We start from the raw sequence: 21632 nt of genomic DNA, 5'->3' as shown, positions 1-21632 counted from the left end.
TGGATGGGGCCACAGTGTCTCCCGACCCCTCTTGTCTTAGCCTCCAGTATTTATGCTGCAATAGCTTATGTGTCTGGGGGCTAGGATCAGTCTTTCTCCTGTCTTACCTGGTGTCCTGTGGGAATTTAAGTATGCTCTCTCTAACTCTCTCTCTTTTTCTCTTTTCTCTCTTCTCTCAGAGGACCTGAGCCCTAGGACCATGCCTCAAGACTACCTGGCCTGATGACTCCTTGCTGTCCTCAGTCCACCTGGTCGTGCTGCTGCTCCAGTTTCAACTGTTCTGTCTGCGGCTATGGAACCCTGACCTGTTCACCGGACGTGCTACCTGTCCCAGACCTGCTGTTTTCAATTCTCTCTCTCTAACGCACCTGCTGTCTCTAACTCTGAATGATCGGCTATAAAAAGCCAACTGACATTTACTCCTGCGGTGCTGACCTGTTGCACCCTCTACAACCACTCTGATTATTATTATTTGACCCTGCTGGTCATCTATGAACATTTGAATATCTTGGCCATGTACTGTTATAATCTCCACCCGGCACAACCAGAAGAGGACTGGGAACCCCTCAGAGTCTGGTTCCTCTCTAGTTTCTTCCTAGGTGCCTGCCTTTCTAGGGAGTTTTTCCTAGCCACCGTGCTTCTACATCTGCATTGTTGCTGTTTGGGGTTTTAGGCTGGGTTTCTGTACAGCACTTTGTGACATCAGCTGATGTAAAAAGGGCTTTATAAATACATTTGATTGCTTGATTGTCTGTAGCTTATGACTGCCAATACCATAACCCCACCGCCACCATGGGGTACTCTGATCACAACATTGACATCAGCAAACCGCTCCCCCACACAATGTCATACACATTGTCTGCCATCTGCCCGGTACATGTGAAGAGCACACTTCGTTGTGTTTATCTTTTTGTTCAGTATAGTTCAGACTGATAGAGAACAATATAGAGACAGTGTGGCTGCTGGGCTCCGTCTGTCTCTACTCTGTATGTAACGTACCTGTAACATGGGTCTTCAGAGTTGCACAGCCTGGCGTGATGGGGGCCTTGGTCCTGGGGGAGGTTACGCCCATCTGGGCGCTCATTCCCCGTCTCCAGGAGCCTGTGTGGGCCACGGAGGGCGTATTGCGGCCTGAGGAGCTCCTGTCCGACTCGTCCGACATGTCTGAGGGGTGGCGGCAATACTTGGAGCCCGACTCCATTTTAACCCCGTTGTCTGAGACACCGTCTGACCTCTTGACCTCGTCGCTGCCGGACCACACAGAGTTCTGCTCGAAGGCCAGGTGCTTCTCTGCGTCTGTCTGGAGCTGAGGGAAACCAAACGTCAAACATCTGTTACTTCTGTTTATTCAAGTGCTGTAGATACCATACATCAGAGGAGGCTGGTGAGGGGAGGACGGCTCATAATAATGAATGGAGTGAATGAAATGGTATCAAAACCAGGTGTTAGATGTGTTTGAGACCATTCCATTCACTCTGTTCCAGCCATTACTATGAGCCTGTCCTCCCCATTTAAAGTGACACCAGCCACCACTGCTGTACATACTCTAACTCCCCTCTACTTAAAGTATACCAATATAATAATAACACTGATACGTGAGTCATCTCACTAGGAGAGCAAGCAGAAAGAAAAGCAATGGTCTACTAGTCTAGACCAGCATTTCCTAAGCTCAGTCCTGGAGACCCCAACGGGCGCATGTTTTGCCCTAACACTACACAGCTGATTCAAATCATCAACTAGTCATCAAGCTTTGATTATTGGAATCAGATGCGTAGTGTTAGGGCAAAGACGAAAACGTACACCCCTTGGGGTCCTGAGGACCGAGTTTGGGAAACGCTGGTCTATTACCTCCCCCCATTAGCTCAGCCTTATGCCATCATTCCAGTTAAACAACTCCACATGTCCCTATTACTGTGAATGCCTTCATATTCTCATCAGTACACAGCACTCATTACAAACACACTGTCAAGAACAGGATGCTTGTTTAGTCATCACATTATACAAATATCCTCTTTGTTCTATGAGCTGTTGCTCAACCGCCAAGGGAAAAGATTCCTATTCAGGAAGTTGATATTGATGAGGATTTTTCTCTGATTTGGGTGCAGTCTGCTCTCATCTCAGAAGTAATGTGTGGATCTGAGGCATTAACTCTGTGGTTAAACATTAACACTGGTTGATGTCACTGCTGCCCATCTGGCATTTCATCTGAGGCATGTGGCTGAATCACTTCACAAACATTGGTTGAGTTCAATAAGGCATGCAACATATATATATATATATTTTTTTTTGTTGCAATACAAAGTGAAAATTAACGCTTTCTATTGGACAGGTCGAGGTAGTCCCTCCCTGTTTCAGCCCATTTGCATCCGTTTGGTGCCTAATGAACAAGACAGTGGTCAGGAGAGTTAGCAGTGGATTACATTGGACAGTCCCTGACAGGGCCTGGAGTGATTAATACAGGAAATCAGCAAAGACGACTTCATGCTTCATGTATCAACATTACCGCCTCAAAATGCAAAAATTGGATAAGTAAAGACTTGAGAAAGAGAGGCAGAGGCAGGCGAACAGGACCATTACATTGGCCGTTCAAATAAACAATGTTTTGAAGCTGTGTTTTGTAGTGCGTTTTCCCAGCGCTCGCCAAACTTACGTCAGCCTTGGTTATAACAGGTCATTGTTCAACCAGCTACTGAAAATACTCATAAAAAATGATTGCCAGGGAAGGAATTTTAATGGCCTCTTTCTTTATCAGCCTGAATCATAAACACTGTTATCTCTATAGCCTCAATAATAAATCCAAGCCATATTCTACAGTGCAGCAGAAAAATGCAACACAAAGCAATTCTATAAAAGGCAATACAGTTACAGAGAAAATGGGAGGGGCTTTGTGACTGAATGTTGGCTTGAAGAGCTGGTTTTGGGGCCGTCTGCATTCTACTGTTTGATTTTAAGTCACTCGTTGGCATGGGAGGATGCAGTGAAAGCCTTAATGGTAGAAAAACATGAAAACAAAACGGGTGCCAAAGCTGCAGTCGCTCCTGTCGTCTACCCAGTTCCTTTTTATGACTGGAAATAACCTTGCAGTCTTCTACATCACATTCACAACCATGCCAACTGCTTCATTCCTGAGAAAACTCACTTAGTGCTGTTGTCGGGATGTTCCATTGAAAAGAGACTGTCTCTCTACAGGAATATTGTGTAGTTATCTTTGGAAAAACAGAAACTGCTTCTATCACACAGTCTTCCACATAAGCAATGATGACAGACATAAGTTTGTGAGTGTTGAGGTGTATCTGATGAGGACATGGGTCAGGCCTACTAGTACACTGTATTTACAAAAGCATGTGGACACCCCTTCAAATTAGTGGATTTGGCTATTTCAGCCACACCCGTTGCTGACAGGTGTATAAAATCGAGCACACAGACATGCAATCTCCATAGACAAACATTGGACAGTAGAATGTCTTTCTGAAGAGCTCAGTGACTTTCAACGTGACAACCGTCATAGGATGCCACCTTTCCAACAAGTCAGTTTGTCAAATTTCTGCCCTGCTAGAGCTGCCCCGGTCAACTGTAAGTGCTGTTATTGTGAAGTGGAAACATCTCGGAGCAACAACGGCTCAGCTGCAAAGTGGTAGGCCACACAAGCTCACAGAAGGGGACCGCAGAGAGCTTAAGCATGTAGTGCGTACAAATCGTCTGTCCTCGGTTGCAACACTCCCTACCGAGTTCCAAATTGCCTCTGGAAGCAACATCAGCACAATAACAGTTTTTTGGGAGCTTCATGAAATGGGTTTCCATGGCCGAGCAGCCGCACAGAAACCTCACCATGCGAAATGCCAAGCGTCGGGTGGAGTGTAAAGCTCGCTGCTATTGAACTCTGGAGCAGTGGAAACACATTCTATGGAGTGACGAATCACGCGTCACCATCTGGGAGTCCGACAGACAAATCTGTGTTTGGGCGGATGCCAGGAGAACGCTACCTCCCCCAATGCATAGTGACAACTGTAAAGTTTGATGGAGGAGGAATATTGGTCTGGGACTGTTTTTCATAGTTCGGGCCCTTAGTTCCAGTGAAAGGAAATCTTAACACTACAGCATACAATGACATTCTAGACGATTCTGTGCTTCCAACTTTGTCGCAACAGTTCTGGAAAGGCCCTTTCCAGTTTCAGTATGACAATGCCCCCATGCACAAAGCGAGGTCCGTACAGAAATGGTTTGTTGAGATCGGTGTGGAAGAACTTGACTGGCTTGCACAGAGCCCTGACCTCAACCCCAATGAACATCTTTGGGATGAATTGGAATGCCAACTGTGAGCCTGGCCTAATAGCCCAACATGAGCGCATGACCTTACTAATTCTTTAGTGGCTGAATGGAAGCAAGTCTCCGCAGCAATGTTCCAACATCTAGTGGAAAGCCTTCCTAGATGAGTGGAGGCAGTTATAGCAGCATATTAATGCCCATGATTTTGGAATGAGATGTTTGACGAGCAAGTGTCCACATACTTTTGGTCATGTTTGTAGTTAAGCCCAGGTTCGATCCCGGGCTGTATCACAACCGGCCGTGATCGGGAGTTTCATAGGGCAGTGTACAATTGGCCCAGGGTCGTCCGGGTTAGGGGAGGGTTTGGCCGGGGTAGGCTATCATTGTAAAATAATAAATTGTTTGTCAAATAAAGCTTAAAAAAAGTTCACCCCATGGCTCGCTCCCTGGTCAGCTCTAAAGCAGGGTTCAGTGCAGGCACGGCCCTGTGGGCACACTGTAATTTCAACGTGGGAAATATTTGTTGAGAAGTTGATCAATGAGATTACAACCTATATTCACCCACTCAAAAAGACTTAGTTAGTTGAAGTTAGTTGAATTTCCTAAGTGTTATCACAATGCTTTCACCCATCTAAAACAGCGTTATTCAAAGTCGGGGTCACCAAAATGTTTTAAAAAAACATTTGAAAAGATACAATGTTACTAAGTAAATGTATTTATTTTTAATAAGAGATAATAATGAACAACTTTGAATATCACTGATCTAAATGCACAACCAAATTCCAATGGAAAAACAATGTCTGATTTTTGGTTTAGTTATCACCCAAATGTCTCACTGTGCTTTAAAACCATTTAAAAGCACAGCAAAGTTAAAATGGGAATACAGATATATATTTTCTTAATTTATACAACAGATTAATGTGATATCACTGTTCTTCAGCTAATAGTAGAACCAAATGACCTGGCCCCAGTCTCCCGACAGCGATGGAATTTAGGCTGACGAGTGTTTTAATGATGCATCCTTCCTGCAACCGTCGAAGACTCAACACACATTTCCCAAAACACCAAGCAGAGAGAACGTTTGCTGTGTGCGTCGTTGAGGCATGTGTGGATACTGGTAGGTTTGAAAGAAAAGCAGTGTGGCTCTCGGATCAGCTTTCTCCATTCAAATCTTATCTTAACATTATAATTATTACACAATACTGACGACGGATCAGCTTCTAGAGAGATATTATCACCTATTGCTGCAAATATTGATTCAACCAGTTTGTGCCCAATTGAGTAGGTTGGAGTTAATTCTGCCTCATATCATGACTGAGTAATGACTCACTGTTCGAAGGCTTGACGGAGCAGGTTGAGGGTTCACAAGCAACGTCTGAAATGTATTCTACCCTCTCTTGTGGCTCTCTTTGAGTCTCTAGTGACTCTTGTCACCGAGTGAATTTCAATAAGCCAATCTAGTTGGTCTACATTGTACAGAAGCGCCTAAAAAGGATTGCATCATACAGTCTCAAGAATTACAATATGGCAAGCAGAAAATCTTCTCCTCAAATCAGTAGTCTAAAAGGTGAACATGAGAACACTTGAGAATAAATACCTATGAATAGGAGTGTCAGGATAAGATGAAGTGGGAGGTGATGTGTGTCAGACTGCAACTTCAATCGACACTTTGAGGCAACCACATCAGCATATAACACAGATCAGAAACAGATGAATGTTTCACTCTGCTAATTTCTTCCACAACCTCTGAAGTGTGTAGGTTAAGAGGCAGCCTAGTGTATGCAGTTATGTTCAGGTTAATGTACCCATTCAAATGATTGGGGCCAAAAGAATCAAAGTATACAAGTCCCTGGTAAATTACACAGGAGAGCTTAAACGCTCCCACCTCCGCCTAAATGGGTAGTGCTGAGCGATTAGTCCTTTTTTGAGGTTGATTCGGTTTCGGTTCAACTATTTTTTTAAACATGAAATGCATTATGAAATTAAAATTATTCAAGCTTTTTAATCGAAATTCCAAAGCCAAAAATAGTAAACATGAAACTTTCCACCTTATCCACTACTGTCCCGTCAAGGTGGATAGGGGTGTGCTCCCTCTGCTGTTTCCTTAAGTCCATGATCATCTCCTTTGTTTGGTTGACGTTGAGTGCAAGGTTATATTCCTGACACCACACTCCGAGGGCCCTCACCTCCTTCCTGTAGGCCATCTCGTCGTTGTTGGTAATCAAGCCTACCACTGTAGTGTCGTCTGCAAACTTGATGATTGAGTTGGAGGCGTGCATGGCCACTCAGTCATGGGTGAACAGGGAGTACAGGAGAGGGCTGAGAAAGCACCTTTGTGGGGCCCCAGTGTTGAGGATCAGCGGGGTGGGGATGTTGTTTCCTACCCTCACCACCTGGGGGCGGCCTGTCAGAAAGTCCAGGACCCAGTTGCACAGGGCGGGGTGGAGACCCGGGGTCTCAAGCTTAATGACGAGTTTGGAGGGTACTGTGGTGTTAAATGCTGAGCTGTAGTCGATGAACAGCATTCTCACATAGGTATTTCTCTTGTCCAGATGGGTTAGGGCAGTGTGCAGTGTGATTGCGATTGCGTCGTCTGTGGACCTACTGCGGCGGTAAGAAAATTGGAGTGGGTCTAGGGTGTCAGGTAGGGTAGGGTAGAGGTGATATGATCCTTGACTAGTCTCTCAAAGCACTTCATGATGACGGAAGTGAGTGCTACGGGGCGGTAGTCGTTTAGCTCAGTTACCTTAGCTTTCTTGGGAACAGGAACAATGGTGGCCCTCTTGAAGCATGTGGGAACAGCAGACTGGGATTGATTGAATATGTCCGTAAACACATCAGCCAGCTGATCTGTGCATGCTCTGAGGACGAGGCTAGGGATGCCGTCTGGGCAGGCAGCCTTGCGAGGGTTAACACTTTTAAATGTTTTACTCACGTTGGCTGCGGTGAAGGAGTGTCCACAGTCTCTGGTAGTGGGCTGTGTCGGTGGCACTGTATTGTCCTCAAAGCGAGCAAAGAAGTTGTTTAGTTTTTCTGGGAGCAAGACATCAGGGTCCGCGACCTGGCTGGTTTTCCTTTTGTAGTCCGTGATTGACTGTAGACCCTGCCACATACCTCTTGTGTCTAAGCCGTTGAATTGCGACTCTCCTTGACTTAATTTCTCTTGTGAATAATTGGATTTCTCTCCAGAGAAACGTCCCATCGGGCTCACAAAAAAAAAACTACATGGAATTAAAATATTTTAATAATTAGTTGATCAATAACCCAAAAACATTTTGGTTAATCGCACCAATTGAAAATTAGCAGGGTAATATCTGGCTGTGGACATCACGTGATCTATATTCAGAGTTTATTGACGGGAAATTAAAGTTTAATAAGTGTTTCTTGGCTTTATTGTAAAAATAGAAAAAAGAAACAACGTAATGTCTGTTCACTGTTCTAGTCATTCTAATTCTATTTTTGCCACGCCCCTAATTGGGGCGGCCTAGTGGTTAGAGCGTTGGACTAGTGACCGGAAGGTTGCAAGTTCAAACCCCCGAGCTGACAAGGTACTAATCTGTCGTTCTGCCCCTGAACAGGCAGTTAACCCACTGTTCCTAGGCCGTCATTGAAAATAAGAATTTGTTCTTAACTGCCTGGTTAAATAAAAAATTGGGGCAGAACCTACCTGTCCCTCTATGTCCTTGCAGGAGGCGGACGGAGTGTTGACGTAGGAGCTGACTGAGGAACTGGTGTTGATGTCATCTGTGTCGATAGTGTCACTGACCCCACTGCTCACCGAGCTGCTGTCGTCCCAACTGGAAGAGAGGAACACAGAAGAGAGAAAGAGTTTGAGTACATATGGTAAAAGTTATTAGAGAGAAAGAGGTAAGACACGAGAGACATAACTAGAGTGAGAAAGGGAAAGATATGTAGAGCAGGGTTCCCCAACTGGCCACCCACGTTTGGCCTGAGGGTTATTTTATTTTGCCCCCCCAAGTTTTGGGGGCCATAAAAGACTAAAAACAACAGCAAATCAGCTCCAAGTCATTTTAATGTTGGAAGTCTGTTCCAAAGTATTCACACACATAATAGAGAGACGTATATGATCGTATCCAATTGTAAAAAAGGTTTGAAATGATTATATTTTAGTCAAATGTTAACTGTTTGGGCTTCTTGCGGTCAATTTACAGTCTACAAATCATTTGTAATTATTTCTTGACAATTCGCTTAAGAACAAATCGGTAAGCGGCTGAGTCTAGTTGATGATCCTTGCTGTAGAGAAACAGAGAGACATTAACAAGAGAAGACAGGGTGGAGAGAAACAGAAAGACATTAACAAGAGAAGACAGGGTGGAGAGAAACAGAGAGACGGGGTGGAGAGAAACAGAGAGACATTAACAAGAGAAGACAGGGTGGAGAGAAACAGAGAGACATTAACAAGAGAAGACAGGGTGGAGAGAAACAGAGAGACATTAACAAGAGAAGACAGGGTGGAGAGAAACAGAGAGACATTAACAAGAGAAGACAGGGTGGAGAGAAACATAGACATTAACAAGAGAAGACAGGGTGGAGGGTGGAGAGAAACATAGACATTAACAAGAGAAGACAGGGTGGAGAGACATTAACAAGAGAAGACTCCTCTCCACTCCACTCCTATTATTCTCCCTCTTTTCCTAGGTCTGTTAGCCAGAGACAGCATTCCCATATGCCTGTGATGTTAGAAACGTCTCCCTCTGAACTCCAAACTTCAGCGTTCAGCAGCGTGTCTCCCAGGACCAGGCGGGCTGCTGGGTAACAGAGTTTTCCACCACACCAGGTCCTGCCAGTCACCAACACTGATGGGCCCTAACCAAGATACCATTCTAAGGAGGCTTGCATGGAGGCGTGATGTGGAAGTGTGCAGGGAGTTGGATGGGAGGTTCCTCTCAAAAGATTAGAAGTTCACACGGAGCAAGACACACTCACGCCTCCTCTGTCTGTCTGTCTGTCTGTCTGTCTGTCTGTCTGTCTGTCTGTCTGTCTGTCTGTCTGTCTGTCTGTCTGTCTGTCTGTCTGTCTGTCTGTCTGTCTGTCTGTCTGTCTGTCTGTCTGTCTGTCTGTCTGTCTGTCTGTCTGTCTGTCTGTCTGTCTGTCTGTCTGTCTGTCTGTCTGTCTGTCTGTCTGTCTGTCTGTCTGTCTGTCTGTCTGTCTGTCTGTCTGTCTGTCTGTCTGTCTGTCTGTCTGTCTGTCTGTCTGTCTGTCTGTCTGTCTGTCTGTCTGTCTGTCTGTCTGTCTGTCTGTCTGTCTGTCTGTCTGTCTGTCTGTCTGTCTGTCTGTCTGTCTGTCTGTCTGTCTGTCTGTCTGTCTGTCTGTCTGTCTGTCTGTCTGTCTGTCTGTCTGTCTGTCTGTCTGTCTGTCTGTCTGTCTGTCTGTCTGTCTGTCTGTCTGTCTGTCTGTCTGTCTGTCTGTCTGTCTGTCTGTCTGTCTGTCTGTCTGTCTGTCTGTCTGTCTGTCTGTCTGTCTGTCTGTCTGTCTGTCTGTCTGTCTGTCTGTCTGTCTGTCTGTCTGTCTGTCTGTCTGTCTGTCTGTCTGTCTGTCTGTCTGTCTGTCTGTCTGTCTGTCTGTCTGTCTGTCTGTCTGTCTGTCTGTCTGTCTGTCTGTCTGTCTGTCTGTCTGTCTGTCTGTCTGTCTGTCTGTCTGTCTGTCTGTCTGTCTGTCTGTCTGTCTGTCTGTCTGTCTGTCTGTCTGTCTGTCTGTCTGTCTGTCTGTCTGTCTGTCTGTCTGTCTGTCTGTCTGTCTGTCTGTCTGTCTGTCTGTCTGTCTGTCTGTCTGTCTGTCTGTCTGTCTGTCTGTCTGTCTGTCTGTCTGTCTGTCTGTCTGTCTGTCTGTCTGTCTGTCTGTCTGTCTGTCTGTCTGTCTGTCTGTCTGTCTGTCTGTCTGTCTGTCTGTCTGTCTGTCTGTCTGTCTGTCTGTCTGTCTGTCTGTCTGTCTGTCTGTCTGTCTGTCTGTCTGTCTGTCTGTCTGTCTGTCTGTCTGTCTGTCTGTCTGTCTGTCTGGTCTGTCTGTCTGTCTGTCTGTCTGTCTGTCTGTCTGTCTGTCTGTCTGTCTGTCTGTCTGTCTGTCTGTCTGTCTGTCTGTCTGTCTGTCTGTCTGTCTGTCTGTCTGTCTGTCTGTCTGTCTGTCGTCTGTCTGTCTGTCTGTCTGTCTGTCTGTCTGTCTCCCCATGCCAGTGTGATGCTGACTGAGCTAACCGAAACATCCCACCCATCCGCAGCCAGACAGTGCTGAGAGTTCTCTGTGACAGCATCAACAGCTCCTCTCAACACGTAAGCCAGAAGCAACATACTTACTTCACAGGTCTACTCAGTCCAAAGTCTCAACTAAGTCCAACCATTTCAGTATAGGTCTATGTTTCCATGGAGAAATATGAACCGGTAGCAAAGGTAAATCAGAGTCAATAGATGACAGGAATGATTCAACAGTAGTCCCAACACTCAAACTGGACCGTTTTATCTCCATCTCTTCATTCAAAGACTCAATCATGGACACTCTTCCTGACAGTTGTGGCTGCTTTGTGTGATGTATTGTCTCTACAGTGCCTTGCTAAAGTATTCGGCCCCCTTGAACTTTGCGACCTTTTGCCACATTTCAGGCTTCAAACATAAAGATATAAAACTGTATTTTTTTGTGAAGAATCAACAACAAGTGGGACACAATCATGAAGTGGAACGACATTTATTGGATATTTCAAACTTTTTTAACAAATCAAAAACGGAAAAATTGGGTGTGCAAAATTATTCAGCCCCCTTAAGTTAATACTTTGTAGCGCCACCTTTTGCTGCGATTACAGCTGTAAGTCGCTTGGGGTATGTCTCTATCAATTTGCACATCGAGAGACTGACATTTTTCCCCATTCCTCCTTGCAAAACAGCTCGAGCTCAGTGAGGTTGGATGGAGAGCATTTGTGAACAGCAGTTTTCAGTTCTTTCCACAGATTCTCGATTGGATTCAGGTCTGGACGTTGACTTGGCCATTCTAACACCTGGATATGTTTATTTTTGAACCATTCCATTGTAGATTTTGCTTTATGTTTTGGATCATTGTCTTGTTGGAAGACAAATCTCCGTCCCAGTCTCAGGTCTTTTGCAGACTCCATCAGGTTTTCTTCCAGAATGGTCCTGTATTTGGCTCCATCCATCTTCCCATCAATTTTAACCATCTTCCCTGTCCCTGCTGAAGAAAAGCAGGCCCAAACCATGATGCTGCCACCACCATGTTTGACAGTGGGGATGGTGTGTTCAGGGTGATGAGCTGTGTTGCTTTTACGCCAAACATAACGTTTTGCATTGTTGCCAAAAAGTTCAATTTTGGTTTCATCTGACCAGAGCACCTTCTTCCACATGTTTGGTGTGTCTCCCAGGTGGCTTGTGGCAAACTTTAAACAACACTTTTTATGGATATTTAAGAAATGGCTTTCTTCTTGCCACTCTTCCATAAAGGCCAGATTTGTGCAATATACGACTGATTGTTGTCCTATGGACAGAGTCTCCCACCTCAGCTGTAGATCTCTGCAGTTCATCCAGAGTGATCATGGGCCTCTTGGCTGCATCTCTGATCAGTCTTCTCCTTGTATGAGCTGAAAGTTTAGAGGGACGGCCAGGCCTTGGTAGATTTGCAGTGGTCTGATACTCCTTCCATTTCAATATTATCGCTTGCACAGTGCTCCTTGGGATGTTTAAAGCTTGGGAAATCTTTTTGTATCCAAATCCGGCTTTAAACTTCTTCACAACAGTATCTCGGACCTGCCTGGTGTGTTCCTTGTTCTTCATGATGCTCTCTGCACTTTTAACGGACCTCTGAGACTATCACAGTGCAGGTGCATTTATACGGAGACTTGATTACACACAGGTGGATTGTATTTATCATCATTAGTCATTTAGGTCAACATTGGATCATTCAGAGATCCTCACTGAACTTCTGGAGAGAGTTTGCTGCACTGAAAGTAAAGGGGCTGAATAATTTTGCACGCCCAATTTTTCAGTTTTTGATTTGTTGAAAAAGTTTGAAATATCCAATAAATGTCGTTCCACTTCATGATTGTGTCCCACTTGTTGTTGATTTTTCACAAAAAAATAAAGTTTTATATCTTTATGTTTGAAGCCTGAAATGTGGCAAAAGGTCGCAAAGTTCAAGGGGGCCGAATACTTTCGCAAGGCACTGTACCTTCTTTCCCTTTGTGCTGTTGTCTGTGTCCAAATGTTTGTACCATGCTTTGTGCTGCTAACATGTTGTGCTGTTGTCTGTGTCCAAATGTTTGTACCATGCTTTGTGCTGCTAACATGTTGTGTTGCTACGATGCTGTATTGTCATGTGTTGCTGCCATGCTGTTGTCGTCTTTGGTCTCTCTTTATGTAGTTGTGGTGTCTCTCTTGTCATGATGTGTGTTTTGATCTATATTTTTATTTTGTCATCCCAGCCCCCGTCCCCGCAGGAGGCCTTTTGCCGTTTGGTAGGCCGTCATTGTAAATAAGAATTGGTTCTTAACTGACTTGCCTAGTTAAATTAAGGTTAAGTAAATAAAAAAAATCACCCCCCACATGACCCAAGAAGGTTCCAGTCTGGCAGGGAGGTGGGCAGAGGTCTGTCTCTAATCTAACGTTTGCCAGGCAGTGTGTCCTGCTGGACAGCTGCCTGCCTAGTGCAGTGTCCCAGTGCCCAATCCAGCCCTTGTTTCCCTGCCCTGGTCTTCACACCCACACACCAGAACTCCATCCACACAGCTACCCCAAAACAATTCATATTTTCACTGATCTGAGGCATGCAAGACAAGACCAGGGGCTGGAGTGGGTGGCAACAGTGGAACAGGTCCAGCACAGAGACACAGACATTCAGTATTCAACATGCCTTCCTTCCTTCTGTTTAATTGTAGAAGGCAGTTCTACTGTACCCTTAATGGACTAGTGAGAAGTGAAGTGGTCAAAACAATACATTTTCAGAATGTCTTCTAGCCATGCAGAACAGGATTAATCATGCCTGTGGGCTGAGGTTGCTATGCTATCAACCCTGATGATCTGTTAAATGGAGGAGGGAGTCACCTGGGTACATTCTGGGCTCTGTGTCAGAGGTTGATTGTGGGCAGAGTGAGCTCGCAGTCCATTTAGGTTGACTGACAGAGGTGGAGGTATGTTAGGTTAGACCTCCCCTGCTCCTGATGATGCTGTCACTGTTCACTCCATCACTCTGAATAATGAGCAGACTAGAGCTGGCAGGGTACACCTCATCCCTAATCAACATACTTCTCTATTTTCTCTCTCTCTCCCTCCATCTGTCTTGCTAACATCCCAGGCACTTTACTCTCTCTTTCTACAACCCATCTCTTCCCTTCTCTCCTCTGATTTCACCCTGACTAAGAGATGCCATAATAAAAATGATGTTAAAGACTAAGCTTAGAAGTTAGGGGTCAAAATAGTTGACATTGTTGTGTTTGTTTAGATAGTTGAGACTGGAGTCTCTATAGAATGAGTTGGGGGTGGTGTGGTGCTACATGTGGTGTACGCAGAATTAGAGACCCCGGGCCTTAGAGGACTGAGGGGATCAGTGGACACTCAGAATTAAGAGACCCCGGGCCTTAGAGGACTGAGGGGATCAGTGGACACTCAGAATTAAGAGACCCCAGGCCTTAGAGGACTGAGGGGATCAGTGGACACTCAGAATTAGAGACCCAGGGCCTTAGAGGACTGAGGGGATCAGTGGACACTCAGCATTAGAGACCCAGGGCCTTAGAGGACTGAGGGGATCAGTGGACACTCAGCATTAGAGACCCAGGGCCTTAGAGGACTGAGGGGATCAGTGGACACTCAGAATTAGAGTCCCAGGGCCTTGGAGGAGTGAGGTGATCAGTGGACACTCTGGGGCAGGAAATTGGGCGACTTTGGTCTGAGAGGCCAGTGGAGAGAAGTGAACGGAGCTCTGTCGAGGTCCCACAGGCCCCACACCACACTGCCCTGCATGTCCACTCTGGTCAGGGAGGCAGTCCATTAGTTCTACTAGACTTCTCACCCCCTCAGCAATATTCAAAGCTGTTTCCAAGCAATGAACACCTAACTCTGAGTTGGTCAAGTCATTAAATAGAAGAAACTGTGCCACACAAGAGTTCTCTATTTTCTTGGAATAAAAAACAACAACTACACATTGGATCGTTTAACTAACCAAATATTGTGTTTAACAAACATTTGATAACGCAATGCTACTCTGGACAGAGTGTATTTTAGCATGGCTGGTTGCTGACCTAAAAAAGCCAGTCTGCCAGTAGACCAGAGCAGACAGATTAGAGAGAAACCAGCCCACAGGCAAAGACCAAGCTCTCTGCAAACACTCTGTACAGCACTCAACAAAGAAGAGCTTACATTAATACACATATCACTTAAAAGAAACACCCCTGTTAAAGGACAATTTCCATGCATGAATAGGAACATTAAGGGATGCACTACATTCAAGAAGGAATGACATTTAGTTCATTTTATGCCATTTAGCTTTAGTTTATTTAGTAAAAATTGTATTAACTCTATTTCTTGAGCTGCATTGTTGGTTAAAGGCTTGTAAGTAAGTATTTCACGGTAAGGTCTACACCTGTTGTATTCAGTGCATGTGACAAATAACATTTGACGTGTTGCCATTTTAGCTCCTTTAAAGGTTTTGTCACACATTCACTAAATGTTAAAAGAAACGATAAAAACAAACTGAACATTTAAAAATGTATAAGAAATGTACCCGTTTTTAAATTCAAACCAAAACTCCAACAAACACACAATTTATAGATACACAACACCACAAGTAAATATTCTCTATTCTCTCTCCCACAAACAAGAAAATTATCATGAGCAAAAGGTAACTCTGGTCTGTCTGTCTGTCCATACCTGATAGAGCCCACAGCAGCCCAAGGTGGTATCCCTTCGCTGTAGTAGGAGCTGCTGGGAGCTCGCTGAGGGAAGCCGCTGAAGTTGGAGTGAATGACGGAGAGCTTCATGTGTACACTTCCACTGTATGCTCAGTTCTCTCCGCTAGAGCACACTGACTGACTGATCTCTCCCCCTGCAGCCAACACACACACACTAAGGGGAGCGGCCTCACACACACACCCACCCTCAGAACAGCCACATAGGGGAGTAACCTGGGAAGCACTTCAAACACCAATTCAGCTTCTGAGTCACGATCCAAACAGCCAAGTCAGAGCTGATAAAACAGAACAGAACCTGTGAGGTCCTTCAAACACAGGAAGGTAAGCCTCAGATCTCAGAACAGATCTCAGAACAGCTTTACCTCTGAGACGTTCAAACAATCTTCAGCTTTTAACATGATCTAGGAACAGCTAACCAAAGAAGTGCTTTAAATCCACATTTGCCCAAACCAACTGCTCAGAGTCAGCCTTATTTTGCCAGGTGGATAATGTGTATTCTTGGGGGTATTTGTAAAGACAACAAGTCTAGGAGGACACATGTTGGTGGGTTTTCCTGAGCCAATCTTATTTGTACATTCCACTGAGGATCCTTTTCTTTCCCCTGCTTTGCCTTAAAAGGATTGTTCAGGGTCACGTCCCCAGGTCAGGGGTCAAGCTTTAAAGGGCTGACTTACTAACTCAGAAGAAAACATCAACATTATGCAATAAAGCCAATCTAGCCCCCTGAACATGCCAATATCTCTCCACTTTCCAGTGACATTGAATTGACAAAAATATATTTACGACAAAAAGCAGCCCCTTAGCTGTTAAAAACAAACAGGCATGAAATATAAAACTTAGTTGATATATTTAGAAAAGTGGGATAGCTATACATTTATCTTTGCCGGCACATTCCAAGCTAGCAGGCTAGCAGGCTAGCAGCCCGAACCTCTGAAGCCAGTCGTGTGTAATGACATGGCTGCCTCAAAGCCATAGGAGTGTCAGGAATTCAGCTGAACAACCAATCTCTCAACGGATTTGACAGTCTCTCTCTCTCTCTCTCTCTCTGACACGCAAGTGCCTGTCCCTCAAATCAGTGGAGTAATCAAACAGGAGAGAAATGACACCATTTTCCACTATATTCTGTCATTTTAGCTGTCCTGGAAAATAACATTCCACTTGTTTTGTTCTGAATGAAAAGAAATTCAAGAAGAAATTCCTTTCTGACAAGCTGACCTACAGAATTAGTTAAGTCAAAGTGTTTCTATTTTCTCAGCACGTGCAATTTGCCCAGTTTTTTTGCAAAATATTGGCTGCTGGCTTCTAACAGCAAAACATTTGACCCAGAGTTATAATGTGCTACGTGCTCTTCTGTCCTGGTCTGGGTGTGATTTCACATCTCTGATGTGAACCCAAGCCAAGTTCACTCTCATTGTTCCAGTGTTACTCTGCTGAGGATGTGGGAGCTGGAGAAGGACTCTGGACTAGCGGTCACCGCACGGAGTAGTGCTACACACACACACATGCACACGCACACACACGCGAATTTACTCAAGCACACATACACACACACACACACACACACACACACACACTCAAATCTCAAAGACAGCTCACAGACTCACATCCACAACACGATATGCCACAATAACAAACACAAATAGATTCACATTAGCATTGAGTGTTCTTTTGTGGAACATTCTATTGATTCTGCAGAGAGAAAGAAACAGAGGGAAATGAACAGAACACTTCATTCACCCACTTTAACGTTAACTTCACTTCCATAATACATCCCAGCAGCCAGTCAACGCTGAGGACAGTAGGATTTACTCCCTCGTTTCCTTGCTTCCTTTGTCACCGGCTCATTTCCATGCCAATCGGCTCCAGGGTGTTATTCCTCTCAAGCATAATTAAGACTGTTGTCTGAAGCACTCAATTACCACAATTTAGGGTGTGAAACACCTCTATTCAAACACAATGTAGTTTCACAATAGTGTGTTGAGGAGATTGAAGAGGCCTCTCTTCCTATCCGCAGGAGGTTAAGTGATGAGATGTAACAAAAAAAGCTTGCATTCCATAAGGTAGTTAAAACGCATTTAATTTGTTTTTGCTTATAGGCTTGGGATGTCCAACTGATTCTAAATAACAATCAAGTTATTTAAAACAAATTGTTATTTTTTATTTAACCAGGAAGGCCAGATGAGAACAAGTTCTCATTTACAACTGCTACCTGGCCAAGATAATGCAAAGCAGTGCGACACAAACAACACAGAGTAACACATGGAATAAACAAACTTACAGTACAGTCAATAACACAATAGAAAAAAATATATACAGTGTGTGCAAATGAGGTAAGATTAGGGAGGTAAGGCAATAAATAGGCCGTAGTGGCGAAGTAATTACAATTGAGCAATTAACACTGGAGTGATAGGTGTGCAGAAGATGAATGTGCAAGTTGAGATACTGGGGTGCAAAGGAGAAGAAGAAAAAAAATAACACTTTGGGGATGAGGTAGTTGGATGGGCTATTTACAGATGGGCTATGTACAGGTGAAATGATCTGTGAGCTGTTCTGACAGCTGATGCTCAAAGTTAGTGAGGGAGATATGAGTCTCCAGCTTCAGTGATTTTTGCAATTTGTTCCAGTCATTGGCAGCAGAGAACTGGAAGGAAAGGCGGCCAAAAAAGGTGTTGGCTTTGGGGGTGACCAGTAAAATATACCTGCTGGAGAGCGTGCTACGGGTGGGTGCTGCTATGGTGACCAGTGAGCTGAGATAAGTCGGGGCTTTACCTAGCAAAGACTTATAGATGACCTGGAGCCAGTGGATTTGGCGACGAATATGAAGCGAGGGCCAGCCAACGAGAACATACAGGTCGCAGTGGTGGGTAGTATATGGGTCTGGTGACAAAACGTATGGCACTGTGATAGACTGCACCCAATTTGCTGAGTACAGTGTTGGAGGCTATTTTGTAAATATCATTGCCGAAGTCAATGATCGGTAGGATTGTCAGTTTTACGAGGGTATGTTTGGCAGCATGAGCGAAGGATGCTTTGTTGTGAAATAGGAAGCCGATTCTAGATTCAATTTTGGATTGGAGATGCTTAATGTGAGTCTGGAAGGAGAGTTTAAAGTCTAACCAGACACCTAGGTACTTGTAGTTGTCCACATATTCTAAGTCAGAAGCGTCCAGAGTAGTGATGCTGAATGGGCGGGCGGGTGCGGGCAGCGATTGGTTGAATTTGGTTGCATTTAGTTTTACTTGCATTTAAGAGCAGTTGGAGGCCACAGAAGGAGAGTTGTATGGCATTGAAGCCCGTCTGGAGGTTAGTTAACACAGTGTCCAAAGAGGGGCCAGAAGTATACAGAATGATGTCGTCTGCCTAGAGGTGGATCAGAGAATCACCAGCAGCAAGAGCGACATCATTGATGTTTACAGAGAAACGAGTTGGCCCGAGAATTGAACCCTGTTGCACCCCCATAGAGACTGCCAGTGGTCCGGACAACAGGCCCTCATATTTGACACACTGAACTCTGACTGAGAAGTAGTTGGTGAACCAGGCGAGGTAGTCATTTGAGAAACCAAGGCTGTCGAGTCTGCCAATAAGAATGTGGTGATTGACAGAGTCGAAAGCCTTGGCCAGGTCAATGAATACAGCTGCACAGTATTGTCTCTTATCGATGGCGGTTATGATATCGTTTACGACCTTGAGCATAGCTGAGGCGCACCCATGACCAGCTCGGAAACGAGATTGTATAGCGGAGAAGGTATATATGGGGCGGCAGGGTAACCTAGTGGTTATAGCGTTGGACTAGTAACCGGAAGGTTGCAAGTTCAAACCCCCGAGCTGACAAGGTACAAATCTGTCGTTCTGCCCCTGAACAGGCAGTTAACCCACTGTTCCTAGGCCGTCATTGAAAATAAGAATTTGTTCTTTAACTGACTTGCCTAGTTAAATGAAGATTTTTTAAAATATCGGCATCCATCCATTCAAGCATCAGTGAAAAAGCATTGTGATCATTGATGTTGAAGCATCATTTGTGTTGATCTTGCTCTGGGAAGTGGTGGCTTCCTTGATCAGATGAGGTTCCCCATCTCTCTTCCTATCTGTCAGACATTGTGTTTGCAGATGGGTTCCCCACTGCTGTATTAGCTGAGTCCCCTCATAGCCAGGACCCAGCAGACCAGACACAGGTCCCAGGATGGGCATGCAACACACCACTAATTCCCTTTCACAACACTCTGGACTCCTCTATCTCTCTGATTCAACTCCTACACAATGTAACAATAATGGTGTTACTTTTCACACAGCATACAGTGTTTGGCTATATTTCAGCCAATATCATACAGTGTCCTCTGTATCCTCAGGAATCCTGTACTAAATCATAGGCTGCCTAGGCTGTGTCAACAATAGGTTTCTATTCAGGAGCTACTGACGTGAACTCCATATGAGGTCTTCAACCTTTTGTAGCAGCCCTTCATGTTGCAGATGCATTGTGTACTATCTTCCCTAGAGCACTGAGGAATGTGACCTTCTTTACTTCTTCCCAGGGCCAAATCAAATAGGCCTAAATAATGTTAATTCCCTCCAATAAGTTCTTTCTGTATGTTCTCATATAGTTCCAAGCCTGCTAGAGTTAGAGGCAGGCAGACAAGCAATATCCACCATTGTCATTCGGATGAAGCCTGAGCTGGAATGTGAACTGAATCTGCTTAGCTTTAGAAACCCCTGAGTGGATCTAGCTTGCTTCATGGATACCTCTCTGGGCTTTACTGTATTCACACACACAGCTGGAGTTACAGGCTGTGATTACAGAGATCATAATGAATGACTTACTGTTTATCACATTACACGAGACAGGAAGTATTCAATACCAAACAGACTGAATGACATCACCATCACACCAACCCTAGGCACTTTCCCTCCACTTCACATTCAAAAGACACACTCCAATACAAATGAACAAACAGACAAAACACTTACTTCACAGCTTAAATTCTCCACTTCGTTCTCATATTGTTTTCAGTATCCAGTCTGTCCCTTTGTGTTGCATGCAGTCTATCCTTCCCACTGCGTGTCAAAGACAGAGTCTAGAACCCAGACTGCCCACCAAGGAGCTGCACTCAACAGGTAAGCAGGCCAGCAGACAGACAGACAGCACATCCGTGACGACAGCCCAGTCCCAGCCAGCCAGACAGCACAGGGCTATCACTGATCACTATCAGGCCTTAGCCCGACAGCCCGGCAGGCAGACAGACAGACTCTCTCAGCATTGTGCTCCCTCCACAGACTGGAGTGGATCCCCTCCCTGCCCGTTCTCTCTCCGGCTGAAGTGTGCATGTGTGTGCGTGCGTGCGTGTGTGTGTATGCGTGTGTGCGTACTGTGGAGAGCCCTGAAGCTACTGTAATGAGACAGTGATGATCCTCCCCCCTCTCTCTTTCCTCGCCACGAGATTGGAGCCCCCTCCAGCTCACTCTGCTTCTCACACATACAGTACTGGTACCCCACTCCTCTGTGTGTGTGTCTGCCTTGCTCTTACTGATCATCATCTGAATACTAATGCATTTTTGGCCAGGTGCCCAATCCTCTCCCATAACCCTCTCACAGTGTGCTGTAGGTGTAGCTTTGATGGGGTGGATTCTCACTTGAAATGAGTGGGCAGACCAGCTAAATGCAGTGCAAGTGCTAAAATAGCCCAACAGGCTGGATGTAAAGAGGTTTTGAGGAATACAAGTACTCTGGAACTACTAATCTGTTAGTAGTCATTTTTCCCAGGTATAGACATCAAATCAAACACCAGATACATCTCTGTCTGAAACATAAACACAGCCCTCCCTTCAAAATACCTCTTTCCAAAACCCCCTTCAGAAAGCATGCTTAGATTACAGAGCGGAGCATCAATCAAAGTCAGATCAGACACAATGTAGGTGCTTTTGAACCGTTGTCAGTATCTCAGATACAAGATGACTTAGCAACTGCAACGGCTGGGGAACAAGAACCTAATCATATAGGGTGCTTGGTTACAGTGTTCTCTGTCTACATCAGACTGCCTCAAGGCAGGAGACTGCTATTCAGAGCCCTGTCCACCAAACCCACACACTGGCCAGTGTTTCCCCTATATTCATTTGGCAGCGGCGGATCCTAAATCGTGGCCGCCTCTCAAAAATATAATGTAAAAATATTTGTTTTACATACTTTTTAAACTTAAACAACTGAAACCCGATATAAAGTATGTAGAAATTATAATGTAGCTATATATTCTTTTTTACAAGATCATCTTTGAGAACTAACAACCACCAGAATGAAAACTAGATAGTCAGAATTTAAAATTCCAAAAATGTCATGGCTTTTAAAAAATATTTTGTTATAATTTGTTTGTCACTCAGATGTCATAAGAACACAACATACGCTTTGGTAAAATGTGCAGAATTGCAGCAAATTTGCTTTAAAGTAACTGTCCAGTGCATC

General features: G+C 44.7%; 1 protein-coding gene across 3 annotated transcripts in view; it reads right to left on the bottom strand.

Moving 5' to 3' along the window:
* LOC109867015 (neuron navigator 2) overlaps positions 1 to 21632 on the bottom strand; it is a 77340-nt gene that overhangs the window by 26568 nt on the left and 29140 nt on the right. For all 3 annotated transcript variants that reach the window (XM_031801138.1, XM_031801139.1, XM_031801140.1), the window contains exons 7-8: positions 7934 to 8063; positions 1000 to 1306 (exon numbers count right to left, since the gene is read on the bottom strand). In XM_031801138.1, coding sequence (XP_031656998.1) covers positions 1000 to 1306; positions 7934 to 8063 — 437 coding nt within the window. The remainder of the gene's footprint in view (positions 1 to 999; positions 1307 to 7933; positions 8064 to 21632) is intronic.

This window comes from Oncorhynchus kisutch, linkage group LG22 (assembly GCF_002021735.2).
Source record: "Oncorhynchus kisutch isolate 150728-3 linkage group LG22, Okis_V2, whole genome shotgun sequence".
Taxonomy (NCBI): Eukaryota; Metazoa; Chordata; class Actinopteri; order Salmoniformes; family Salmonidae; genus Oncorhynchus; species Oncorhynchus kisutch.
Note: the sequence above shows the minus strand (reverse complement) of the source record. Positions and strands in the feature narration are given on the sequence as shown.